The sequence below is a fragment of the Trachypithecus francoisi genome, unplaced genomic scaffold, assembly GCF_009764315.1.
Source record: "Trachypithecus francoisi isolate TF-2019V2 unplaced genomic scaffold, Tfra_2.0 Lachesis_group9, whole genome shotgun sequence".
Classification (NCBI taxonomy): Eukaryota; Metazoa; Chordata; class Mammalia; order Primates; family Cercopithecidae; genus Trachypithecus; species Trachypithecus francoisi.
The window spans coordinates 9,579,822-9,603,999 of NW_022681474.1; the positions used below are offsets into that span (position 1 = coordinate 9,579,822).

General features: G+C 41.2%; 2 protein-coding genes across 2 annotated transcripts in view; both read left to right on the forward strand.

Annotated features, from left to right (window-relative positions):
- ITIH5 (inter-alpha-trypsin inhibitor heavy chain 5) overlaps positions 1 to 24,178 on the forward strand; it is a 102,035-nt gene that overhangs the window by 18,476 nt on the left and 59,381 nt on the right. The window contains exons 3-5 of the mRNA XM_033208420.1: positions 6,549 to 6,712; positions 7,747 to 7,848; positions 11,095 to 11,345. Coding sequence (XP_033064311.1) covers positions 6,549 to 6,712; positions 7,747 to 7,848; positions 11,095 to 11,345 — 517 coding nt within the window. The remainder of the gene's footprint in view (positions 1 to 6,548; positions 6,713 to 7,746; positions 7,849 to 11,094; positions 11,346 to 24,178) is intronic.
- Positions 3,609 to 5,240, forward strand: LOC117081994 (eukaryotic translation initiation factor 4E). Its single transcript, XM_033208421.1, has one exon. It carries the CDS (start codon positions 3,623 to 3,625, stop codon positions 4,274 to 4,276), a length of 654 nt encoding a protein of 217 aa, XP_033064312.1. The 5' UTR covers positions 3,609 to 3,622; the 3' UTR covers positions 4,277 to 5,240.

A 24,178-nucleotide genomic window follows, 5' to 3' on the forward strand; every position in this document is an offset into this window, starting at 1 on the left:
CAGTTTTTCCACAAAGTTCAGTGGCTTAGAGCAACAACCATTTTATCACATCATTTGGTGGGGAAGAATTTGAATAGGGCTCAGCTTGGTGATTCTTCTGGCCTGTGGTGTTGCTGGAGGTTGCTCTGGGGTGTTCAGGTGGCAGATAGCTGCTCTGGAGCGGGCAGTGCAGCTTCCTTCATGAGCCGGGCTCCTTGGCAGGAGCAGCTGGGCTCAGCTGAGTTATTCTCCATGTTTTTCCTGCGATTGTAGCAGAAAAGCAATCATAGACAGTATGTAAATGAATGGATGTGGCTGTGTTTCAATAAAACTTTATTTACAAAACAGTGTGGCCTGCCTGACATAGCTTGCCTACTCCTGCTACAGATGAATGAGAGAGCAGGGACATCTGAAAGGACTTTCCAAAAATGATGAAAAATGATTACAAATGGATGATGGATGATGGGGGAACTGGTTAACTAAAATTTAATGTATCCACAAAATGTAATACTATGCAGCTATTTTTAAAAAGGAAGGAGGTAGATATTTTTTGTTCAGTGGCAGATTGCATTTTCCAAAGATGGCGACTTGGACGTGCCATTCCTCCCATGGAGATGGGGGCCTGTGCCCTCCGCCTTTGAAACTGAGTGTGCCTTTGTGCCTGCTTTGACCAGTAGAGTATGATAGAAGTAAGGCATTGTGATTTTTGAGGTCAGTGCGTGACAGGGCATCTAGCTTCCACCTTGCTGTTGAGAAAGCTACCAGGTGACCAGTAGAGCCTGTGGCTACCAGGTGACCAGCCTGACTCATGTGCAGTGGCCCATGATGTGAGTTCATCTACTCTCACCCATTTGGAAGGACTATATAGAGGGGACTGAGGGACAGCATGAGATGGAGAGATGCCAGCCTTGGCTGCCTCAGCAACTCACAATTCCAGCTTCAGCCACCCTTTGTAGAGAAGCCAGACCTCCCAGCCAAGCACTTCGGGAATTCATGACCCGCAGAAACCCTGAGAGAAAACACAAGGATTGCTGCTGTTTGAAACCACTGAGTTTTAGAGTGACTTGTTAAGCAGCATGAGATAGCTAAAACACAGATAAAGAAAGATGAACTAACTATATCACTAGGTGAGATTAAGCAAATTAGTACAGTATATATTTATGGAAGGATATACAAAAGTTGTCAAACATTGTCTCTGAGAAATGGAACTGTGAATCTGGGGTGGGAGGGAGACTGCTATTTTCATTTTATATTCAGCATAATTAGAAGTTTTTACCATGTGCATATGTTACTTGATAATTTTTAAAACACTAGTTTAAATTTTAAATAAAGCAGAGAATGATCAAGCTAGAACATACCGAGTTCGTAGGATTTTTTCATAATGCGTTGATTCCTATTTACTTTCCAATGCATCTATAGAAATCAGAGCTGTGTGCGATGGTATTTTAGATACTTTGCAAATTCACAAGATCACAGGCATGGGGCATTTCTTATATACCAGCTTACATTTGAGATAAAAGCATATATTTAATCATGGATAATTTAGAAAGAAAACCTCTTTCCGGAAATAACACAGATCAAAGTAAACACTTCATCTCAATTCATGGTCTTATTAACCTTGGGGTTTTTTTTTTTGAAAGATAACGAGATACAAATTTTAACTTTAAAAAAACCCCTACAGGTTGTCGTGTTGTTAAGATCATTATCATTACTATTCCCAGCCTAATCCTCATTGCCTTTACTGAAATGTAAGAAATGTTTTTAATGAGATCTTTTAACAGAAAATTTTGGTAAAGCTACATGTTGGAGTCTCTTTTTTAATCCTAATCGCTTTGGAGGAGAGAGACAGATTTTGTCCTGAAGAGACTAGATTTCCATAAAATGATACTGTATAGTCCACCTTCTCAATTCAGACATGATTTCCTAAACCCGAAGGTTTTATTCCTCAGTTTCAGCTTTGCCTTAAATCTGTGGGTCACGGATGTGCATGTAATTTTGGTGATTTATTCAAGCCCTCTTCACTTGCAGATGAAGAAATATATATTGTAAAGTTCAATTACTTAAAAGAGTCAGTCTCAAACTTGATCAGGCATTAGAATGACCTGAAGGGCTCGTTAAGCCGCAGCTTGCCGGGCCCACCCTCTGAGTTTCAGATTCTGTGTATTTGGATGGAGTCTGGGAATCTCTAGCAAGTTTCCAGGTGATGGTGATGCTGCTAGTCCGAGGACCACACTTTTGAGAAGTGCTACTTTGAAATAATTCCTTCTCAAACTAAACTGGAAGCTTTCTTTTCCTCTTTTAAGCAAAAATCTTTCAACTATGCTCAGATTGTTTTTAAACTTAATCATTACTTAAATGAACTGTAAATGTTTATCCCTTCTGTCTCTTTAGGAAAGATGCACATCCCCTTCACATTTTCCTTAAGCTGTTCCATTTGTCTTTGGCTTTTTTGAGTTACCAAGACTGGAAGTTCTTGCATAATCTGCCACGAAGATGAACAGCCCTGACACCTTTGCATGGAGTGCTTGCTCATTCTCTCCCCTTGCTCATGTGCTTGGCTCCGACCCTTGCAGCTCCCTGTCTTGTGGGTGTTCGAGTCCATCCTCAAGTGTGCTTGATATATATATATATGTGTGTGTGTGTGTGTGTATATATGTGTATATATATATTATGTGTATATAACATGTATATATACGTATATATACACACATATATATGTACATATATATATATATTTTTTCCTGTGACAGGGTCTTGATCTGTCACCCAGGCTGGAGTGCAGTGGCACAATCTTGGCTCACTGCAACCTTTGCCTCCCTGCTTCAAGCAATTCTCCTGCCTCAGCTACCTAAGTAGCTGGGATTACAGTCACGCACCATCACACGCAGCTAATTTTTGTATTTTTAGTAAAGACATGGTTTCACCATGTTGGCCAGACTAGTCTTGAACTCCTGAACTCACATGATCTGTCCACCTTGGCACATCAAAGTGGTTGGCCTCCCAAAGTGCTGGGGCTACAGGTGTGAGCAGCGCGCCCAGTTGGTGTGCTTGATATTTATAGTCACTTCTCTAATACATCATAGAAAATATCTCTCAAGGTTTTGGTGGTTTGCATGTAGATCATGATTTGACACAAACATTTTGAGTACGTATTTGTTTAAATAGAATAACCCTCTGTAGTAACCTTTTTGAAGCAAGGTTTGTGATGACCTTTGTATGTCACAGCAGGAATATGTCTTTGATAGCAATAGGTCACAACCTTATATCTGTTTTGTAAACAGGCCTAGGACTGTAAATAAATTAATAAAGCACATGAGGGTTGAAATAAACTTTGCCCAATTAGGTCATAGTTCCTGAAGGAGAGAGTAGAATCTTATCAGAGTAAGCCAGTTGCATTCAACATGTTCTGAGAGCCTTTGTGTGCCCAGGACCAGGATAGGGGTTGAGCACACAATGATGAGTAGGATATGTCTGCAGAGGGCAGCCAGACAGTCTTGCATAATAGTGGCCAGTGCAGACTTTGAAGTAAGTGGGATTAAGTTCAAGTTCCACATCCATTACTTGCTGGCATGGACCAATATGTGCCCTTATTAAGCTTGACTTCCCTCCATCTATGAAATGGGAATAAAGAGATCGATCTAAGATGGCGACTGTCGAACCGGAAACCACCCCTACTCCTAATCCCCCAACTACAGAAGAGGAGAAAACGGAATCTAATCAGGAGGTTGCTAACCCAGAACACTATATTAAACATCCTCTACAGAACAGATGGGCACTCTGGTTTTTTAAAAATGATAAAAGCAAAACTTGGCAAGCAAACCTGCGGCTGATCTCTAAGTTTGATACTGTTGAAGACTTTTGGGCTCTGTACAACCATATCCAGTTGTCTAGTAATTTAATGCCTGGCTGTGACTACTCACTTTTTAAGGATGGTATTGAGCCTATGTGGGAAGATGAGAAAAACAAACGGGGAGGACGATGGCTAATTACATTGAACAAACAGCAGAGACGAAGTGACCTTGATCGCTTTTGGCTAGAGACACTGCTGTGCCTTATTGGAGAATCTTTTGATGACTACAGTGATGATGTATGTGGCGCTGTTGTTAATGTTAGAGCTAAAGGTGATAAGATAGCAATATGGACTACTGAATGTGAAAACAGAGAAGCTGTTACACATATAGGGAGGGTATACAAGGAAAGGTTAGGACTTCCTCCAAAGATAGTGATTGGTTATCAGTCCCACGCAGACACAGCTACTAAGAGCGGCTCCACCACTAAAAATAGGTTTGTTGTTTAAGAAGACACCTTCTGAGTATTCTCATAGGAGACTGCGTCAAGCAATCGAGATTTGGGAGCTGAACCAAAGCCTCTTCAAAAAGCAGAGTGGACTGCATTTAAATTTGATTTCCATCTAAATGTTACTAAGATATAAGAGAAGTCTCATTCGCCTTTGTCTTGTACTTCTGTGTTCATTTTTTTTTTTTTTTTGGCTAAAGTTTCCACTATCCCAATCAAAGAATTACAGTACACATCCCCAGAATCCATAAATGTGTTCCTGGCCCACTCTGTAATACTTCAGTAGAATTACCATTAATTACATACAGATTTTACCTATCCACAGTAGTCAAAAAACAACTTGGCATTACTATACTTTACAGGAAAGAAAATTCTGTTGTTCCATTGTATGCAGGAGCATATTTTGCTGGTTTGAAAGATTATGATGCATACAGTTTTCTAGCAATTTTCTTTGTTTCTTTTTACAGCATTGTCTTTGCTGTACTCTTGCTGATGGCTGCTAGATTTTAATTTATTTGTTTCCCTACTTGATAATATTAGTGATTCTGATTTCAGTTTTTCATTTGTTTTGCTTTTGTTTTTTTCCTCATGTAACATTGGTGAAGGATTCAGGAATATGACACAAAGGTGGAATAAACATTAATTTTGTGCATTCTTTGGTAATTTTTTTTGTTTTTTGTAACTACAAAGCTTTGCTACAAATTTATGCATTTCATTCAAATCAGTGATCTATGTTTGTGTGATTTCCTAAACATAATTGTGGATTATAAAAAATGTAACATCATAATTACATTCCTAACTAGAATTAGTATGTCTGTTTTTGTATCTTTATGCTGTATTTTAACACTTTGTATTACTTAGGTTATTTTGCTTTGGTTAAAAATGGCTCAAGTAGAAAAGCAGTCCCATTCATATTAAGACAGTGTACAAAACTGTAAATAAAATGTGTACAGTGAATTGTCTTTAAAAAAAAAAAAAAAAAGAAATGGGAATAAAACACCTACTGCATATGTCTCCCAAGACTGTCATGGGGTATTGTCTTGTTTTAGCTTGCTCAGGCTTCCATAACAAAATTCTATAGACCATGTGGCTTAAACAACATACATTTATTTTCTCACAGTTCTAGAGGCTGAAAGTCCAAGACCCAGGTTCTGTAGGGTTTGGTTTTTGATGAGGGCTCTTGTCCTGGCTTGTAGACGGTTGCCTTCTCAATGTGTGCCCACATGGTCTTTCTTGATGTATGCACATGGAGAGAGAGAGAGACAGAGAGAGCTCTCTTATGTCTCCTCTCTTAAGGGCATTAATCCCATCATAGAGACCCCACCTTCATAACCTCATCTAAATCTGATTTCCCCCAAAGGCACTCATCTCCAAATACTGCCTTCCCCCCAACCCCACCACCTCCCAGAGTGGGTTAGGGCTTCAACATGTGCATTCTAGGAGGACACAGCCCGTAGCATGCTTGTCAATTGCTTGGCCAGTTCCTGGAGTTAGATAATCACTTTGTTAGTAGTGGCTTGTGGCTTTCCTTACAAATGTTGTCTTCCTTCTTCAGGCCTCTGCTACGAGCTATCACCAGATGTAGCTCTGTTGTGAGGACTAGAAAAAACCCTGAAGAGTTTTAACAGGCTTTTCATTTGCACCTTCTACTTACTGCTCTTATCGGGATAAATTTAGTTAGCACAGACTTAGGCGTTTTTTTTTTCTGGATTCTAAATTCTCCAGATACTCTTCTGAGTTCAGTATTGATTCCTATTTCACAGTAATGTGCCTGTAATACAGATAGGGAAGCTCTAGTGTATTGTTTCTCTAGGTGGACATTGAAAGTAATTTTAAAACATGAGGTTTTTGTTAGTCATGTTCTGGTTTTTGGAACATTTCAGTAGTCCTGTAAATGTGATGTAAAAGTGATAACAGAAGAGTATTATATACAGCACATACTTTACTTCTAAAATTCCAATAATTGATTCAACTATTTAAGGAATGTGTATTATCTGCAAAATTGGACATCTTCACTGTGTTCACTTGTTAAAGTTAGGTTAAAAGATTTGTTTATGTGTTACTAATTGTTTATGCAAAACAATCAAGGTTGTTTTACAAAGGAAGGGAGTTAAAAATGGGGAAATCAGGACAAGATGAAGAAAGGAGATAGGAATCACATGCCAAAGGCTCCCAAACTGAAGATTACTTCCCTTGTAGAAAAAAAGACATTCCCCTACCACCAAAATGCTTTCATGCATCACCGATAATACTGTGTGTTTTCATTCCTACAGAAAACCAAACCTTTGATGACAGAATTCTCGGTGAAGTCTATCATCATTTCCCGTTATGCCTTCACTACTGTTTCCTGTAGAATGCTGAACAGAGCTTCTGAGGACCAGGACATTGAGTTTCAGATGCAGATTCCAGCTGCAGCTTTCATCACCAACTTCACTATGTAGGTGACACGCTGGTCAGGGTCGAAGATTTCTGTGTGGGGTGGTCAGGTTGAGCCTGAGATGATGTGAGGTCCACAGCCTTGTAGCTGGGAGGATTTATATTCTGGTAGGTGGTATATGGATCAGAAGGTCGATTCTTTTGTTCAAATTCATTGGTTGGTTCATTTATTCATTCATTCCTTTTCTTCTTCTCTTTTTCCCTTCCTTCCTTCCTTCCTTCCTTCCTTCCTTCCTTCCTTCCTTCCTCTATCCCTCCCTCCTTCTCTCTCTCCCTTCCTTCTATTTTCTCTTTTTTATTCAATTTTTTTCTTTCTTTCTTTCCTCTTTCTTTTCTTCTTTCTTTCTTTCCTTCCTCCCCTCCAACAAATGAATGACCATTATGGGCCAGGTATTTTTCATGGAAACTGGTGCACTTCTCTGAGAAAGACAGCGTCACTCTGCTGCACCAGTTCCAGTGGGGAGAAACAGTCAATAGATAAATGAACAAAGAATAAATGAGATGAATTTCAGACAGTTGCAAATATGATAAAGATGGCAGGTCAGACCAAGAGGGCCTTCCTCACTTAGGGAGATCTGGGAAGAGCTTTCAGGAGGCTCTTCCTCCTCCATGGTGAAGTTGAGGGCTGAAAGACAAGGCAGCATAGAACCTTTGATATGCTAGATTGGATATCTTTCCTCCTTCTCTGAGCCAAGAAGTAAAGATATGTAAAACAGAGTAGGTGTTGGATTTAATTTTTGGCCCAGGTCAGATGTTAGTTCGTGAGTCTTCATGGAAGTGTGAGCAGATCTTGGGATTTTTCTCCTGGAGAATCACAGAGGCACCATGGGTTGGGTCTTGCTATATGGACCTGTTGAAAATTGCCCTAGAATAAAATGAATGATTCAAAGGTAGTGCCCTAGTCTGGAATGCGTTCTTTCTCCACATCCAAGAGGCAAATAAAAATATTTCCTGGGGTTGTCATGGTTATAAGATCCATGTCTGAATTTGTCTTGGAACTGCAAGCTGGTAGCACAGCTGTCTCTTGTGTTTCAGGCTTATTGGAGACAAGGTGTATCAGGGCGAGATTACAGAGAGAGCAAAGAAGAGTGGTGATAGGGTAAAAGAGAAAAGGAATAAAACCACAGAAGAAAATGGGTAAGTATTGGTTAATCAAGGAATTAAAAACCCATTTTAGCAAAGTGTCAGGTTTTCTATGCCTTTGCCTACTCCTCTTGTTGTCTTACTTTCCTCCAAGTATTTTTCTTTCTTTTTTATTTTTTATCAAAATAATAAATATATCTGGTGCATAACATAGTAGATAAGTGTTTGTAATAAAAAGGAAAATTTTACCTTACCTATCCCTCATTCTCACTTCCTACACATATCTCTTTCTAATATTTCTATATGTAGTTTGTAGTTTTCCTTTTTTTTTTTGCATGAGGTCTCACTCTGTTGCCCAGGCTGGAGTGCAGTGGTGCAATCATGGCTCACTGCAGCCTCACCTCCTGGACCCAAGTGATCCTCCCACCTCAGCCTCCCAAGTGGCTGGGATTACAGGTGTGCACCACCACGTGCAGGTAATTTTGATTGATTGATTGATTGATTGATTTTGTAGAAACGGGGTCTTGCTATATTGCCCAGGCTGATCTTGAACTTCTGGGCTCAAGCAGTTCTCCCACCTTAGCCTCTCAAAGTACTGGGATTACAGGTGTGAGCCACTATGCCTGGCCTGTACATAGTTTTTGTGTGTGTGTGTAGTTACCTCTCTAACTCTAAATATTATGATAGTCATACTTCAAACTTTTTTTTGATAAAAATAAGACATTATCTGTTGACTTTTTGCTATAAAGAAAGGGCATATGGCAAATTAACAATATTCCTACTTTTACTCTGCATTCAGATTTTTATATTATTATTTTATTTCTTCTTCCATCAATCCAACAGTGTTTAGACTATCTTGGACTATCCCTACTATCTTAAATGATGATATTCCCTCTCCTAACCTTCACTGTCTCTCCTTTCTCATTTCATGAATGTTACCTAATCATTGTTTGAGTTATTAACATCTTGATTCTGACTTGTAATACTTCTATTCTTTCTTTTGTCTATAAACTGAATCTAAACATTGAAACCAATACACAGCAATTGCTTTTTAATGACTATGGAAATAACATGAACTGCATGCAGAGCCACCTAGTACACTAAGATTATTTTTTCCTCTCCACCAGCCCAATGTGTAGGCCTTCATCCCCTTGGCAGAAAATTGATCTTTATATCTAGATAAAATGGTATGAACCTGGTTACCTGGTTTTCCTCATGAATAAAAAGACATTGTTTTGAGAAATTTAGTTCTCTAAAATTATAGACTGCCAGAAACTTTGCTGTTGGAAATTTTATTAGTGACAAGGGAATGCCTCACTTTTGTCTGGAAGACATGAGCCATGAGTTCGCTTTGATACAGAAAAACAACCAAGGTCCAGAGCTTCATATAAGGGATTTTCAGGCACAAAATTCCACATTTATCTTAATGTCATAGTTTCTAAGGACACAGTGAATCTTTAGTCTGCTTGTCAGTCCAGGCTGAAACGATGGTTTTACACACAGCCTTTGCTTTGAGACTGTCCAAACCCTGCTCTATTTAAATTTAACCTATACTCCATCCTTCCCCTAATTCTGTAATAGCCCTGTCTCTTCCTTTGATGAGTCACCTCATGGTGCCTCTGGTATGTGGTCTCCCTTGCTGTGGCAAGTTATTCAAACCTCACTCTGTTAGACTGTAGATTTATCCCAAGTGGTCTTTATCACAATTGTTCAGAGTCACACTACAGATTAGTTTAGTTGAATCATGACATATGTTTCTGTTTTTCCTGGAGTTTCTAATTGCTTTTGTTTTTTCTTATGATATAAAATGACATAACATCTAGCAACACACATAACTCATTTCAAATCATAACAAAATGAACAGCTATGACCAAGTTTCTGCAAGCAGTGGCATCCTTATCACCCTTGATATCTGGCCAACAGCAGTTGAAAGACATCACTGATTGGGAGACATTCTGATTTCAGAGCTGTTAAAACATGGATGTCTTTATATCCATGAAATACTTTCATTGCTTTTCAGCCTTGATGCAGAACTTTTACCCTGGTATCTCTTTTCATTTTCTTCCGGGTTGGTTTTTTTATTTCGTGTATTCCACATTTTCTTCTTTTTTGCCTTTCACCTTTACTTTGCAGAAGTTATATTCTGAAGTAACTTTCTCAGAATCGGTGCATGAGAAGTAAACTTTCTGAGATCTTGATTAATATTTTGGCTGTGTATGACTTTAAGGTCAAAATACTTTTCCTTTCGAACTTTGAGGCATTGTTCCAATATCTTATAACATCCAGTATTATTGATGATACATCTAATGGGATCAGGTAACATCCCTTTTATGTTTTCTCTATGTGATGTTCTGAAGTTTTACAATGGTGGGTTTCAGTGTCAGTCTCTTTTCATTCATCCTGCTCAGTGCTCGAACTTTTCCATTTCAATACTTGTGTCTCTTTCCAGTTCTGGGAAGGAGGAGTATAGAAAGCCTATCAGCTTAGTCATTCATTCACACTGGACTTGGAATTACCCTCTCTATACTGGGTCCCTCTTCTCCCTTCCATCTTGTGGTGTCCTGAATTCAGAGCCTTCACTCTCTCTCAGATTCTACCACAGAGCTGGGTTATCTTCTTTGCTGCACCCCTTTGCTGCATGTTCTGAGCTATAAAATTCTTGCTCTACTGAATATCCCAAGCCTTCTAGAAACTTCTTGAAATGTCTTACCTACTAACGGTTGCCACTCCCACTTATTCCTCTGGTGATCAGTCTACCATTTTGAATAAGAGAACCCTCACTCCAAGTACTGAAAGCATCTGGAGTGTGTTTTTATCACCTTTGGAGTCCTTTATTCCCTACCTTTCCTGCTAAACATAGCCACCAAACTTTACCAAGATGTGAAAACCTAGTATGTTAGCTATTTTAAAGTTACGTAAAATGCCAGGATTCATTGGCCATCCTTGTAAAGGGAGAGCACAACTTACAGCTTCACTCCAAAGCTCTCTCTTCAAGCAGTTCACCCACTCCACGTCCTTTCCCATTGCTCCCTTGGGTCTGTCTCAGGGAGACGTAGGACAGTATTCTTAGAATCCTCTCTTGGTTGGTATTCTTTGACCCTTGGTGACCTACCTCTAGCACGGGTTTCACTTCTTCTAATATTAATTTTTATTTTTCCTTTCTCCGGATCCACACTCACACCCATGGGCCGCCCTGGCAGGCTGGTTGGGAGGGTGTGACTGGTGCTCTGTGGGGACTGAGGGAACCCGGCTCTATCCTCTTCTGAACCTCCCTGGGGTCCTTTTCTTTTTTCCGGACAGAGAGAAGGGGACTGAAATATTCAGAGCTTCTGCAGTGATTCCCAGCAAGGACAAAGCCGCCTTCTTCCTGAGTTACGAGGAGCTTCTGCAGAGGCGCCTGGGCAAGTACGAGCACAGCGTCAGCGTGCGGCCCCAGCAGCTGTCCGGGAGGCTGAGCGTGGACGTGCTCATCCTGGAGAGCGCGGGCATCGCATCCCTGGAGGTGCTGCCGCTTCACAACAGCAGGCAGAGGGGCAGCGGGCGAGGGGAAGGTGAGTCCTGCGTGCTGGGTTCACTCAGATCAGCGGTGAAAATGCCCAGCTGGTACTTGGCTTCGGAGAAATCTACAGGAGATGGCACCCCTTTCTTTCAGCGAAGCCTTTGCATTTTTGTAGGAATTGGAATGATAGCAATGAAGCTAAGACCGCACCTGGTACTTTTTTTTGAAACGAAGTCTCTGTCGCCCAGGCTGGAGTGCAGTGGTGAGATCTCGACTCATTGCAACCTCCGCCTCCTGGGTTCAAGCGATTCTGCTGCGTCAGCCTCCTGAGTAGCTGGGATTACAGGCGTGCGCAACCACGCCGGCTAATTTTGTATTTTTAGTTGAGAAGGGGTTTCAAAATGTTGGTCAGGCTGGTCTCGAACCCCTGACCTCGTGATCCACCCGTCTCGGCCTCCCAACGTGCTGAGATTACAGGTGTGAGCCACTGCACACGGCCCTTATTTTTTATTAAAGCCATGCTCTATTAAAAATGTATGAGTTATTGATGCAGTAATAGCACTTCTGGAAATCTATCCTAGGTAAAACATCTAACATATTGGGAATGTCATATGCACGAGCTTGTTTGATAATATTTGTGGTACCAAAAACATTCCATCAGCCTAAAGATTCAATTCTATGGAAGAGATTAGTAAATTACTATAATAAGACAATTCAACATGTGGCAGAGAAGAAAAGGCAAATTGTGTATGTACTATAATGTTAAATATGAAGCTGATAAAATACTAGAAAGTTATAGAAAATAATCATTTTGTATCAGGGGCATGAGATTGTGAGGCCATTTTCTAAAAATCTGTTTTTTAATCTTCAGCAATATGTTATATTCTTTCTGAATTTAAATAATGAAAAATGCTTAGTATAGATGTTAAGATACAGGCAACCTGATTCATTAGCAGAATCATTCTGATTTTTAAATTTTCTCAAATTCTGATTTTTAAAATAGCTCTTCATTTATTGAAATGAAAAATTGCAGTGTAATCTAGTTTTAATCACTGTATTTTTTTTTCCTTTTTTTTGGGAGGGGACGTTCTGGTTTTTACAAAGTGTAAAAGAGCAACTTTAGTTACTATATGAATTTCAACTAATAGTATATATTAAATATTTCCTTGTGTTGGGCTGTATACTTAATATACCAGTAAGCCTGGTCAGTGTTGAATTGGATGAGACAGGAGAATGTTCAAAAGTTGCACCAGGATTGGAATTTCAAGATGTCAGAGAATTGTGACATTGAGGGTGGAGAAATGGTAAATGGTGAGCAGAGAATGTGGGAATCTGTATTCAGTGCCTGTGGCTGCACAATCATAGAGTGACCCAGGAAGGCTTCTTGGACCAGGATATTTAGGGATGAGATCGGCAGGAGAAGAGAGAGAGATGCCTCGACAAGTGGAATCAGAGAATGTTGGTATTCAACATAATACAAAAATAGCCAAGGCCTAGAGCTGGTCTGTGGAAGGGCAAACAGTGTGGAAAATACGCTTCCTCCCCCAGCATGCAGTTGAGTTAATGACTTTGTGAGAGGCGGTTCACTCTCACAGGCTGAGGGTTTCCTGGCTCTGCGAGAGACCCAGGTCCTTTGTTATGTGTTGGACTCAAGTCCTTTGTTATGTGTTGACTCCAAACAATGAGCTTGACATTCTTAATCCAGATCTAGCTGGTATCTAGAAAAAGCGAAAATATTGTCAAGGTACCTGGCATTTAGAAATGGCGTGAGATCCAATACACCATTCTTAGGTCATGCAGGTGGTAGTTATATGGTTAATGGATTTTAGTTCAGTTGTCAATTGTAACCTTGCAAAAAATGCAAGGCTGTAAGACTCCGCTTGCACATCTGGGAAACGGGGGTAATAACTAGTTCATGGGTCATTGTGAAGTGCTCATGTATGTAAAGGGCTGGCCGCAGAATGAGAGCTTAAAAATTATTATTACTAGTTATCACATTATATTGACTTTTTTTCTGTGCAAAACTTATCTCTGTAATAAGATCATCAGGGCCTTTGAAAGCACTGTGTCTGATTAACCTGCATCTCCTTAGCACGTAACACAATGTTAGGTAGGTAGCTAATCGAGTGTCTTTGAAGTGCAGAAGAAAAGCAGGCCAGGGATAGTGGCTAACACCTGTAATCCCAGAACTTTGGGAGGCCAAGGTGGGAAGATCCCTGGAGCTCAGGAGTTCGAGACCGGCCTGGGCTACATAGTAAGACGTCGTCTCTATGAGAAAATAAATAAATAAATAAAAAGAAAAGCAAACACAAATGACTAAGAATGTTTTAAAATTTCATTTCTCTCTAACAATACCTCGGAGGAAAATTTTCTCATGTGCAACTGTGGGAAAGAAGTATTTTCTCAGGGGGGCAGAGTGTCAGGATCTTGTAAGGAGGGTAGAGTATCTGTTAAGTGTGTCTGAAATGAGAACACATTCAGTAGCTGTGTCAGTAGAAGGTTCAGAGGGGAGTCCTGTTGCAGTAATGAAATGTGTTTTGCCCGATTTTCAGAATCATAATGACTCTTCAGAGATGTGTACGTGTTGTGGGGTGTGTATGTGTTTTGTTTGGAGGCAATATGAATTATGACTGTTAGCTAAAAAAGTTGCTTACTGTTTATATTCAGGGCCTGTTAGTATCTCAGAGGAATTTTTCCAAACGGTTGATCTCTTGGGATCTGTTTGTTTTTAAGGAAATTGTTTTCCTAGCTCCTTGTACCAAAGCAGATACTTTGCCGTCCAGAACATGAAGCTTTTACAAACACGTCCCAGAGCCAGGTGCAGTGGACGGATTCCCTTTTTGCTGCTCCCCACTCCCATCTTTCAGAGCTCAGTGGTTATTGTTCCTGCAAAATGGCAGCCTTGGCAGCTTGAAGCACAGGATGTTGTGATTTTGTCTGGACATCGCTGCGTGTTTCCAGAAGAAATCCAGGCTAGAGATCAAACTGGAACTGGGCTTGTACCAGAACTATGATTGTGCGAATGAGGTCCAAGCCAGTACATTCCGCTGACAGATCTGGCTGTGTTAAGAAATCTAACTTCTGGAATTTGTCTAAGTAAATCTCTCACCATGGACCCATTTTCATCTTTAAAGATGCGATTCTAGATAAGGATTAGTACCGTGTGCTAGATCCTAGACTAAGCATTTGCAGAGTGTATTATCTCATGCAATTTTTATAACAACCCTCTTAGCTTGTATTTTTCCATCCCCATTTGAATTATGAAGAAGCTAAGAAACCTCACTTACTTACAGAAACAGAGGTTCAGTAATATGGACAAAGTCTCATATTTAATTATGGATAGAAATAGAACTTAAGCATAGATCTATTTTATTCCAAGTTATACCCTTAACCACTGCACTATCTACCTCCTCATTAAGTAAACTGTACCTTACTGTGGGTGGAGTTCAAATTCCAACTCTCTCCCTAAGTATAAAAATAAAAAGAAAGACTAAGAGCAATATAATCCACCTTTGCCTCAGTTTACTTTCTGGTGTATCAGGATTGAACCCACATCAGTTGAATTGTAAATTAATGGGATCTTTCCCAGTGTAAAAGGCAGTCCTGTGAGATGTGTTTTGGAAGATGAAACATTATAATTTCTGTTTATTAAAATAATTAACACAGGTATGTGGTTCAAAATCTTAAGCATTACAACTTGGTATACAGTGAAATACAAGACCCCCTCTCCCTCTGTCTCTCCGTTCTCCACTTCCCCAGTTCTTATCCTCTGCAATATTCTCATGCTTTACGAGCTCAGTGGAACAGAGTATTTGAAATGAATGCTTTCCTGGAACATGGTTGGGATGTGTGATTTCTGAAGGTATATTCTGACCGATATTCCGAGACAGATATTCCCACTGTGTGATTGTTTTAAGGCTGGTTACTCTACTCTCTTTGTTAAACTCATAAATTTCCTACTGTCTCACTTATGGCACCTAAATTACTACCCTTGCTATGATTCTGATACTTTTTTTGGCAGAAAATTTTCATTTATGACAAGATCCCCAATGACTAGGGGTAAAATAAAATGAGATAAATCAAGTGATAAAAAGGATACTTTACTTATTTTATTATCGTTGTGGTTTTACATCAATGACTCTCAATCCTGACTAGACTCTCTGGTAACCTGGAGGGGTTTAGAAAGAATTCCAGGCAACCTACTCTAGACAAGTCCTACCCTGGCCTAGAGAAGTGATTTTGAATGTATTAGGGTGGGGCTAGGGAGCTGTACTTTTGGGTGTGATATTCTATAAATGTATATTAAACACTTAAAAATCTATGAGTGATTAAAAAATTTTAGTTATTTGTAAAGTTAAGAATAATGCTGACTATTTTTTCTGCCACTTGACAGGGGTGGTCGTATGATTTTCATGGTTTATCCTTTCTATTCCTTGCTTTTTAAAAAGTTTTAGGGAAGTTTAATTTACACACCATAACATTTGCTCATTTTCAGTGTAAAATTTAGTGATTTTTAGTACATTAGCAGAGTTGTACAACCATCATCATGGTCCAATTTTAGAACACTTCTACCACCCCAAAAGAATCCTTGTACCCATTTGCAGTCACATCCTGTTCCTACCCCAGCCCCAGGCAACCACTGATCTACTCTCCATCCCTGTAGACTTCAGCTACATTTAAAAAATCACCACAGGTAATTCAGATGCTCAGTAAAGGTTGAGATCTATTCCCTTGGATTTTCCAGCAGACCTTAGGAATGTTAACTATGTCAAAATCTTGACCTACAGAAGCAACTTTTAAATTAAACAAGATTGGGCCAGGTGCAGTGGCTCATGCTTGTAATCCCAGCATTTTGGAAGGTCAAGGCGGGTGGATCACCTGAGGTCAGGAGTTCGAGACCAGCCTGGCCAACATGGTAAAACCCTATTTCTACTAAAAAACAAACAAACAAACAGAAAAACCCAAAAATACAAAAATTAGGCATGGTGGCATATGCCTGTAATCCCAGGTACTTGGAAGGCTGAGGCAGGAGAATTGCTTGAACCAGGGAGGCAGAGGCTGCGGTGAGCCGAGATTGTGCCATTGCACTCCAGCCTGGGCAACAGAGTCAGACTTGGTCTCAAAAAAAAAAAAAAAAAAAAAAATTAAACAAGGTTGTGTCTCAATTTCATGGGGCCCTCAGATTACTCTGACTTTGGATCCTTGTTAAAATGTATTTTGTTCCTCTTTCCACCGACAAGTTTTCACTCTCAGATACAGGCCAACATAGAATTACGTGGTTGGTTGAAACAACGTCTTCCCATCTCCTGCTTCTCCTCTTCCACATGGAGACCTGAGACGGAGAAATCCCAACAGGCAAGCTCAATGGGCCGATGCAGTCTTTGTAATACAGTCTTAAGCTCATTAAATTAGGTATCTCATCTTTTGGAGAAAAGCATGATCGTTCAGGACATTTGGGTGTCAAAAAAGAGCTTCTCAAATGTACTCGATTCCCTCTCTGGCTTCTTGGACTTGTGGGACTTGCCCCTCCTGCAGTCCTCCCGCTCCAACCCCCACCCCACATTGAGAGAAGAGGCTCCAAGTCTGGCTTAGCGTCAGCCTTCATCCCTGTGGTTTGACGGCTCCATTGCCAATCTCAGTGGTTCCCAAACTTTGCCGCCCATTAGAATCCACAGGGAGCTTTTATAAATCTATTGCTCAAGTCGCACCCATGCCAATGAAATCAAATAGCTGCGGATGGAAACTAGGTGTCAGTATTTTTATTAAAAAGATCCCGTTGTGATTGCAACGGGTAATAAAGTTTGGGGTCTAGACTGTGATATCCTGTTTTCTAGCAATATTCCGCTTTAGTTCCTACCCCTTTGTTTTCTAAACTCTTCTTTCCCCCCCCCCGGGCTGCTGCTTGACCCCGTTTCCAAGCTGCCACCTGGGGTTCCTGGGTAACCTCAATTCCTCATGTCTGTCAAAACTGAGGGATTTACGAGACCTTGCGCTAACCTAACATTAAAAGGAAATCTTTTTTTTTTTTTTTTTTTGAGACGGAGTCTCGCTCTGTCGCCCGGGCTGGAGTGCAGTGACCGGATCTCAGCTCACTGTAAGCTCCGCCTCCCGGGTTCACGCCATTCTCCTGCCTCAGCCTCCCGAGTAGCTGGGACTACAGGCGCCCGCCACCTCGCCCGGCTAGTTTTTTGTATTTTTAGTAGAGACGGGGTTTCACCGTGTTAGCCAGGATGGTCTCGATCCCCTGACCTCCTGATCCGCCCGTCTCGGCCTCCCAAAGTGCTGGGATTACAGGCTTGAGCCACCGCGCCCGGCCAGGAAATCTTAACTCTAGGAATGGGGAGACCTTTGTAACTGTTTTCATGTTCTCCTGCCATCTGGTTCCTCACCGAGAAGTGTTTGGCACGTAAGGACACGAAATAAAGAGATAGAGTATCAAGTTATGCTCTTAAAAAAAACATTCTAAAAAGACAACCTACAGAATAGGAGAAAATATTTGCAAATCATATATTTGATAGAAGTCTAGTGTCCAGAATATACAAAGAATCCTTACAACTCAACCACAAAAGGATAAATAACCCAATTAAAATATGAGCAAAGGGCTTGAACAGACGTCCTTCCAAAGAAGACATACGAATGGCCACAAAGCATCAGAAAAGGTACTCAACACAATTAGTCATTAGGAAAATGCAAACCAAAACCACTTCACACACGTTATAGGATGGCTGTAATGAAACAAACAAAGGAAAGTTACAAGCGTTAGGGAAGATGTGGAAAAATTAGGATCCTCGTACATTGCTGGTAGGAATGTAAAATGGAGCAGAAAAACATTTGAAGGTTCCTCAAAAAGTTAAAATGGGCAAGAGATCTAGCAAGACCCGAGATCTGGCAAAATTTACCAATGTAAGTCAAGAAAATGCTGAAAACCTGATAGCACTGTCACCACCAACAGCTGTTTCCCCCTCAGTTCCTTCAACAAACACATACTGAGCACCTATGCCAGGTACACTGTAAATTGTACACTTAAAATGAGTACATGTTACGATGTATAAATTAAACTTCCATAAAACTTTTTTTTTAAATGCAAGGAATAGAAAGAATAAACCATGAAAGTCATATGACCATACCTGTTGAGTGGCAGAAAAAATAGTCAGCATTATTCTTAACTTTACAAATAACTAAAATTTTTAAAATTACTTAATAGATTTTTAAGTGTTTAATATACATTTATAGAATATCACACCCAAAAGTACAGCTCCCTAGCCCCACCCTAATAAATTCAAATTCACTCGTCTAGAGTAGGACTTGTCTAGAGTGGGTTGTCTGGAATTCTTTCTAAACCCTTCTAGGTTACCAGAGAGTATAGACAGGATTGAGAGTCATTGATGTAAAGATGGAGCAAGTCCTCTGGGTATATATTCAAAATAACTGAAAGCAGGTACTTAAATACTTGTGCAGGAATGTTTACGGTAGCAGTATTCACAGTAGCCCCAAAGCGGAAACAACACAAATGCTCCTGAACAGGTGAATGGAGAAACAAAATGTGGTCTATGCATACAATGGAATATTATCCAGGCATGAAAAGGAAAGAAACACGGATACATGTTACAACATGGATACATGCTACAACATGGATGCATGTGACAATACGGACACGTGCTGCACGTGCTGCAAGATGGACACATGCTACAACACAGACACATGCTACAACATGGATACATGGTACAACATGGATACATGCTACAATATGGACACATGCTACAACATGGACACATGCTACAACATGGACAAACTACAACATGGATACATGGTACAACATGAATACATGCTACAACATGGATGCATGTGACAACCCGGGCAACATGGACACATCCCACAACATGGATGCATGCGATAACACAGATACATGGTACAACATGGACACATGCCACAATGGATATGTGCCACATGGATATGTGCCATAACACGGATACATGGTATAACATTGACACATGCCACAATGCAGATACATGCTACAACATGGATACATGTTATAATACAGACACATGCTACAGCATGGATACATGCCACAACACAGATACATGCTACAACATGAAGGAGCCTTGAAAACATTACGCTAAATGAAAGAAGCCAGACGGAAAAGGTCACATGTGTATGATTCCATTTTGCTGAAATGTCCAGAACACACAAATCCGTAGAGACAGAAAGCAGGTGGTTTCTGTGGTGGTTGCCTGGGGCTGGGAGGAGGGAGAAATGGAAAGTGGCTGCTGGATGGTTACAGAATTTCTTTGGGATGATGAAGATGTTTTGGAACTTGATAGAGGTGGTGTTTGCATAATGTTGTGGATGTACTAAATGCTATTTGTTTGTATACTTTAAAATGGTTAATTATGGCTGGGTGCGGTGGCTCAGGCCTGTAATCCCAGCACTTTAGAAGGCCAAGGTGGGTGGATAACTTGAGGCCAGAGTTTGAGACTGGCTTGGCCAACATCGCGAAACCCCATCACTACTAAAAATACAAAAATGAGCTGGGCGTGGTGGCGTGCTAGTAATCCTAGCTACTTGGGAGGCTGAGGCAGGAGAATCGCTTGAACCTGGGAGGTGGAGGTTGCAGTGAGCTGAGACTGCATCACTGCACTCCAGCCTGGGTGACACAGCAGCGAGACTCTGTCTCAAAAAAAAAAAAAAAAAAAGGTTAATTTCATGTTCTATGAGATTCACCTTGACTTTTGTTAAAAATGAAAAAATTACATTCTAGGTTGTCAGAATCCCACTCCCTCCACATGCCCTGAAAGTCAGTTTGCTATGTTCTCTGGCAGTTCTTGTGGGGCCTTCACATGCATGGGAAGGCAAATAGCAGGACTGGATACCACCCACTTCATGGCTTGCTTTTTAATCATATCACTCCTATGTAAGTGTCCAATCAAATGTCAATCTTCAAATAATCCTAAGAACTGCAGAAGTGTCATTAGAAAGAAGAGAACCACTGGAAATACAGCTTTATGACCTTTTATGACCTTTTATTTGAAGACCTGGTGGCTGACCCTGCAGTTCTCTTTGAGGACAGGTTACTGACCAGCCACATATCCCATAAGGCCAAGTCCCCTCGGCCGGAGACTAGCACAGTGTCCTCCATTTCACTTGATGCCCAAGAATGGCTTGAATTGAATCCATTTGAATTTTTTTTTTTTTTTTTACTTTATGTTCTTATTTGCTTTCCTTCTTTTTTTTCTTTTACTTTAAGTTCTGGGATCCATGTGCAGAACATGCAGGTTTGTTACACAGGTATACATGTGCCATGGTGGTTTGCTGCACCTGTCAACCCGCCATCTAGGTTTTAAGCCCTGCATGCATTAGCTATTTGTCCTAATGCTCTCCCTCCCCTTGCCCCCACCTCCTGTTTTTAAAATTATTCTGATGTCTTTCTTTGCTCTGTGAGCATCATGACTCTGCCTTTGCTGTGAAGTCTTCGGCTGTCTTCGCAGCCACTTGATGTGGCGCCTGGCATGGAATGGGTGCTCAATACGTGTTTGTTGAAGGAACTGAGGGGAAATAGCTGTTGGTGATGACAGTGCTATCAGGTTTTCAGCACTTTCTTGGCTTACGTTGGTAAATTTTGCCAGATCTTAGGTGTAGCATGAAGCAGGGATTAAGAGACAAAAGTAATACCTAACTTTGGTTCCAGAAGACTCTGGTTACAGAAAAATCTAGATAAATCCCCCTTAGCTAGAGTTTCCAGATGAGATATAAGATGCCCAGTTTCATTTGAATTCAGAGAAACAATATGTCCTGTACAATATTTAGGATATGCTTGTACTAGGAAATTATTCATTGTTTATCTGAAATTCAAACGTAACCAGGCATTCTGTATTGTAATTTGCTAAACGGGACAACTCTGCCTATTAAAGGGCTGCATTGTGACTGGCTGTGAAACCCCCAGCTCCAGGGTCCCGGCCTGGGTTCAGTCTCTGCTCTGCAGCTGGAAGGGCAAGACCCTGTGTGGCCTCTGCAAAATCTCTGTACCTTTGCCAGGAAACAATCTGGTTGTTATGTGAGGGTTTCCAGCATTGTTCACACAGAAATTACTCAGGTATGAATCATTTGGCCCCACAGTTGGTTGTGTTTTGGCTTTTAATCCAATATGGAAATCCATGTTATCTTGTTTGTTTTGATGTTGGCTGTGGCTTGGTCAACCCAAGAGTGTGGCACGGAGGCTTTGGCTTTTCTCTGTAGCCCAATACTGGTGAGGCACCCTCTTCTTTACTGTGGGGTTTCACTCCTTTTCTTCCTTTTTCCTGCTGCCTTGGCTTGCTGTGGGAGGTGGATGTTGTCAGTGTGTATGACCTGGGCCACCACAGCTGTGGCTGAACCAGAGGTGGGTCGGGGGACGTGATGCAGATCACCAAGAGCATCGGCCACACCCATGAACCCTTTCGGGAAGAGAAACATCACTTCCCTTGAAGCGCTCCTCCCTCCATCTGCCCAGCTACGTGCTAACGCGTTTCGTCATTTTCATCCTCAACGTTCCGCAAGCTGGAAGTGAACTCTCACGTTTCTGGCGCTGTGCGAGGTTCCTGGAATCTACAGACGTCTAAGATGTTGTCACTGCCTTTGCAGAACTTAGAATTGGCAATTAAAAAATGGCAACCTGTCTCCTGGGTTCAAGTGATTCACCTGCCTCAGTCTCCCCACTAGCTGGGGCTACAGGCTCACGCCACGAGGCCAGGCTAATTTTTGTATTTTTAGTAGAGACAGGGTTTCACCCTGTGGGCCAGGCTGGTCTTGAATTCCTGACATCAAGTGATCCACCTGCTTTGGCCTCCCAAAGTGCTGGGATTACAGGTGTGAGCCACCATGCCCGGCCCATCTTAGTCATTTCTAAGTGTTTGGCGGTGTTGAGTCTATTCAGACTGGTGTATTGCCAATCTCCTGAACTTTTTCATCTCCCAGACTGAAACTCCGTACCCGTTAAACACTGACTCCCCATCTCTCCTTCCCCCTGGAGTCCCAGATAACCACTGTTCTCCTTTCTGTCTCATCTATGAGTTGGACAACTTTGCATACCTCATGTAAGTGGACTCATACAGTATCTGTTCTTTTGTGTCTGGCTTATTTCACCTGACCTAATGTCCTCAAAGTTTATCCCTGTTGTATCACATGTCAACATTTCTCTTCTTTTTAAGGCTGAATTATATTGCACTATGTGTCTGCACCAAGTGCCACTCCACTTTTCTCGGTTATTAGCCCCTGCTCTGCCTGCGGGCCAGAGAACACTGTAAAGGCATTTAACCAAAGTCTCTCAGTCTCATATTCCTTGGCTGCTATACCATTGTTTCTGGTGGGCTTCCATTTGGTTGAGTTTCAAATGCTTGGAGCAGCTAGTATTTGAGGTCTCCGATGGACACAACGTGATGGCAGAAAGGGATAATGCATATATATATATATGTATTTTTTTTTTGAGGCAGAGTGCCCAGACTGGAGTACAGTGACACAATCTTGGCTCACTGCAACCTCCGCCTCCTGGGTTCAAGCGATTCTCCTGCCTCAGCCTCCCTAGTAGCTGGGACTACAGGCGTGCACCAACATGCTGGCTATTTTTTGTATGGACGAGGTTTCACCATATTGGCCAGGCTGGTCTGGAACTCCTGACCTCAGGTGATCCGCCCACTTTGGCCTCCCAAAGTGCTGGGATTACAGGCGTGAGTCACCGTGCCTGACCCGATAATGCATGTATTATTTATTTATTTATTTATTTATTCATTTATTTATTTATTTTGAGATGGAGTTTTGCTCTTGTTGCCCAGGCTGGAGTGCAATGGCATGATCTTGGCTCAGCACAACCTCTGCCTCCCAGGTTCAAGTGATTCTCCTGCCTCAGCCTCCCAAGTAGCTGGGATTACAGGCATGCGCCACCATGTTTAGCTAATTTTGTATTTTTAGTCGAGATGGGGTTTCTCCATGTTGGTCAGGTTGGTCTCGGACTCCCGACCTCAGGTGATCTGCCTACCTCGGTCTCCCAAAGTGCTGGGATTACAGGCATAAGCTACTGTGCCTGGCCTGAGAATGCATATTTTTAAGGGTTAACTTTTAGAATGTGTGCTTGCTGGGTGAGGTAGTTGTACTTGTTTTCATGCATAGTCTCTCTTGGGAAGTTTTTCAAATATGGAAACTGAGAGTTGGGAATCTATTATTTTAAGAAGGAAGAGCATTGAATAAGCAGCGAAGAAAGCTGATTTGCTAAGAAACCTGGGCAAACATCTACTTAACTATAGAATACTAGAGTTGAGTTTGAATCCCTTCAGCTGTAAATTTGAGTTAGTATTCTGTGCTATGTGTTGCTATCATATCTTTATGACACTGTTTTCCAAAAGGATTTAAAATACCAAACATTCATGTAAGGGGAAGAAAAATCCTTTCCCAAAAGAAAACTGTGGATAGTGAGAGACTTATGAAGGCATTTAACCAAATTCCTTCTTGTCATCATTGCCTCTGTGTTACCACTTTTTCTTTCAATCCTCTGCTGATTTGCTTGAATTTTGTCTTTATTTGCTACCCTCAGAGCATAGTGCTCCAATTATTCACAGTATTTTTGACCTCCATATAGTTAAGAAATTGCCTCGTTGGATCCCAGGTGAGCAGGGTTCATACACAAACATAGACAATTTAAGCCTCTTTCTAAAGAGGAAATGAGCAGGCAGTGTGTGTTGGGAAATCCTTTTGTCAATGCACCAGGTGTTGGCTGCTTTTCTCCCACAGCAGCCAAAACCCAGACCCTCAGGAAACAGAGGCCAGGAAATCCCTCTGCCCATCGACCCAGAGGGTGGAGCTTCCAGCCCACGGTTGTGAGCACGGGGCTCTGCTCCTCAGTCTTTCACCTTTAGACAT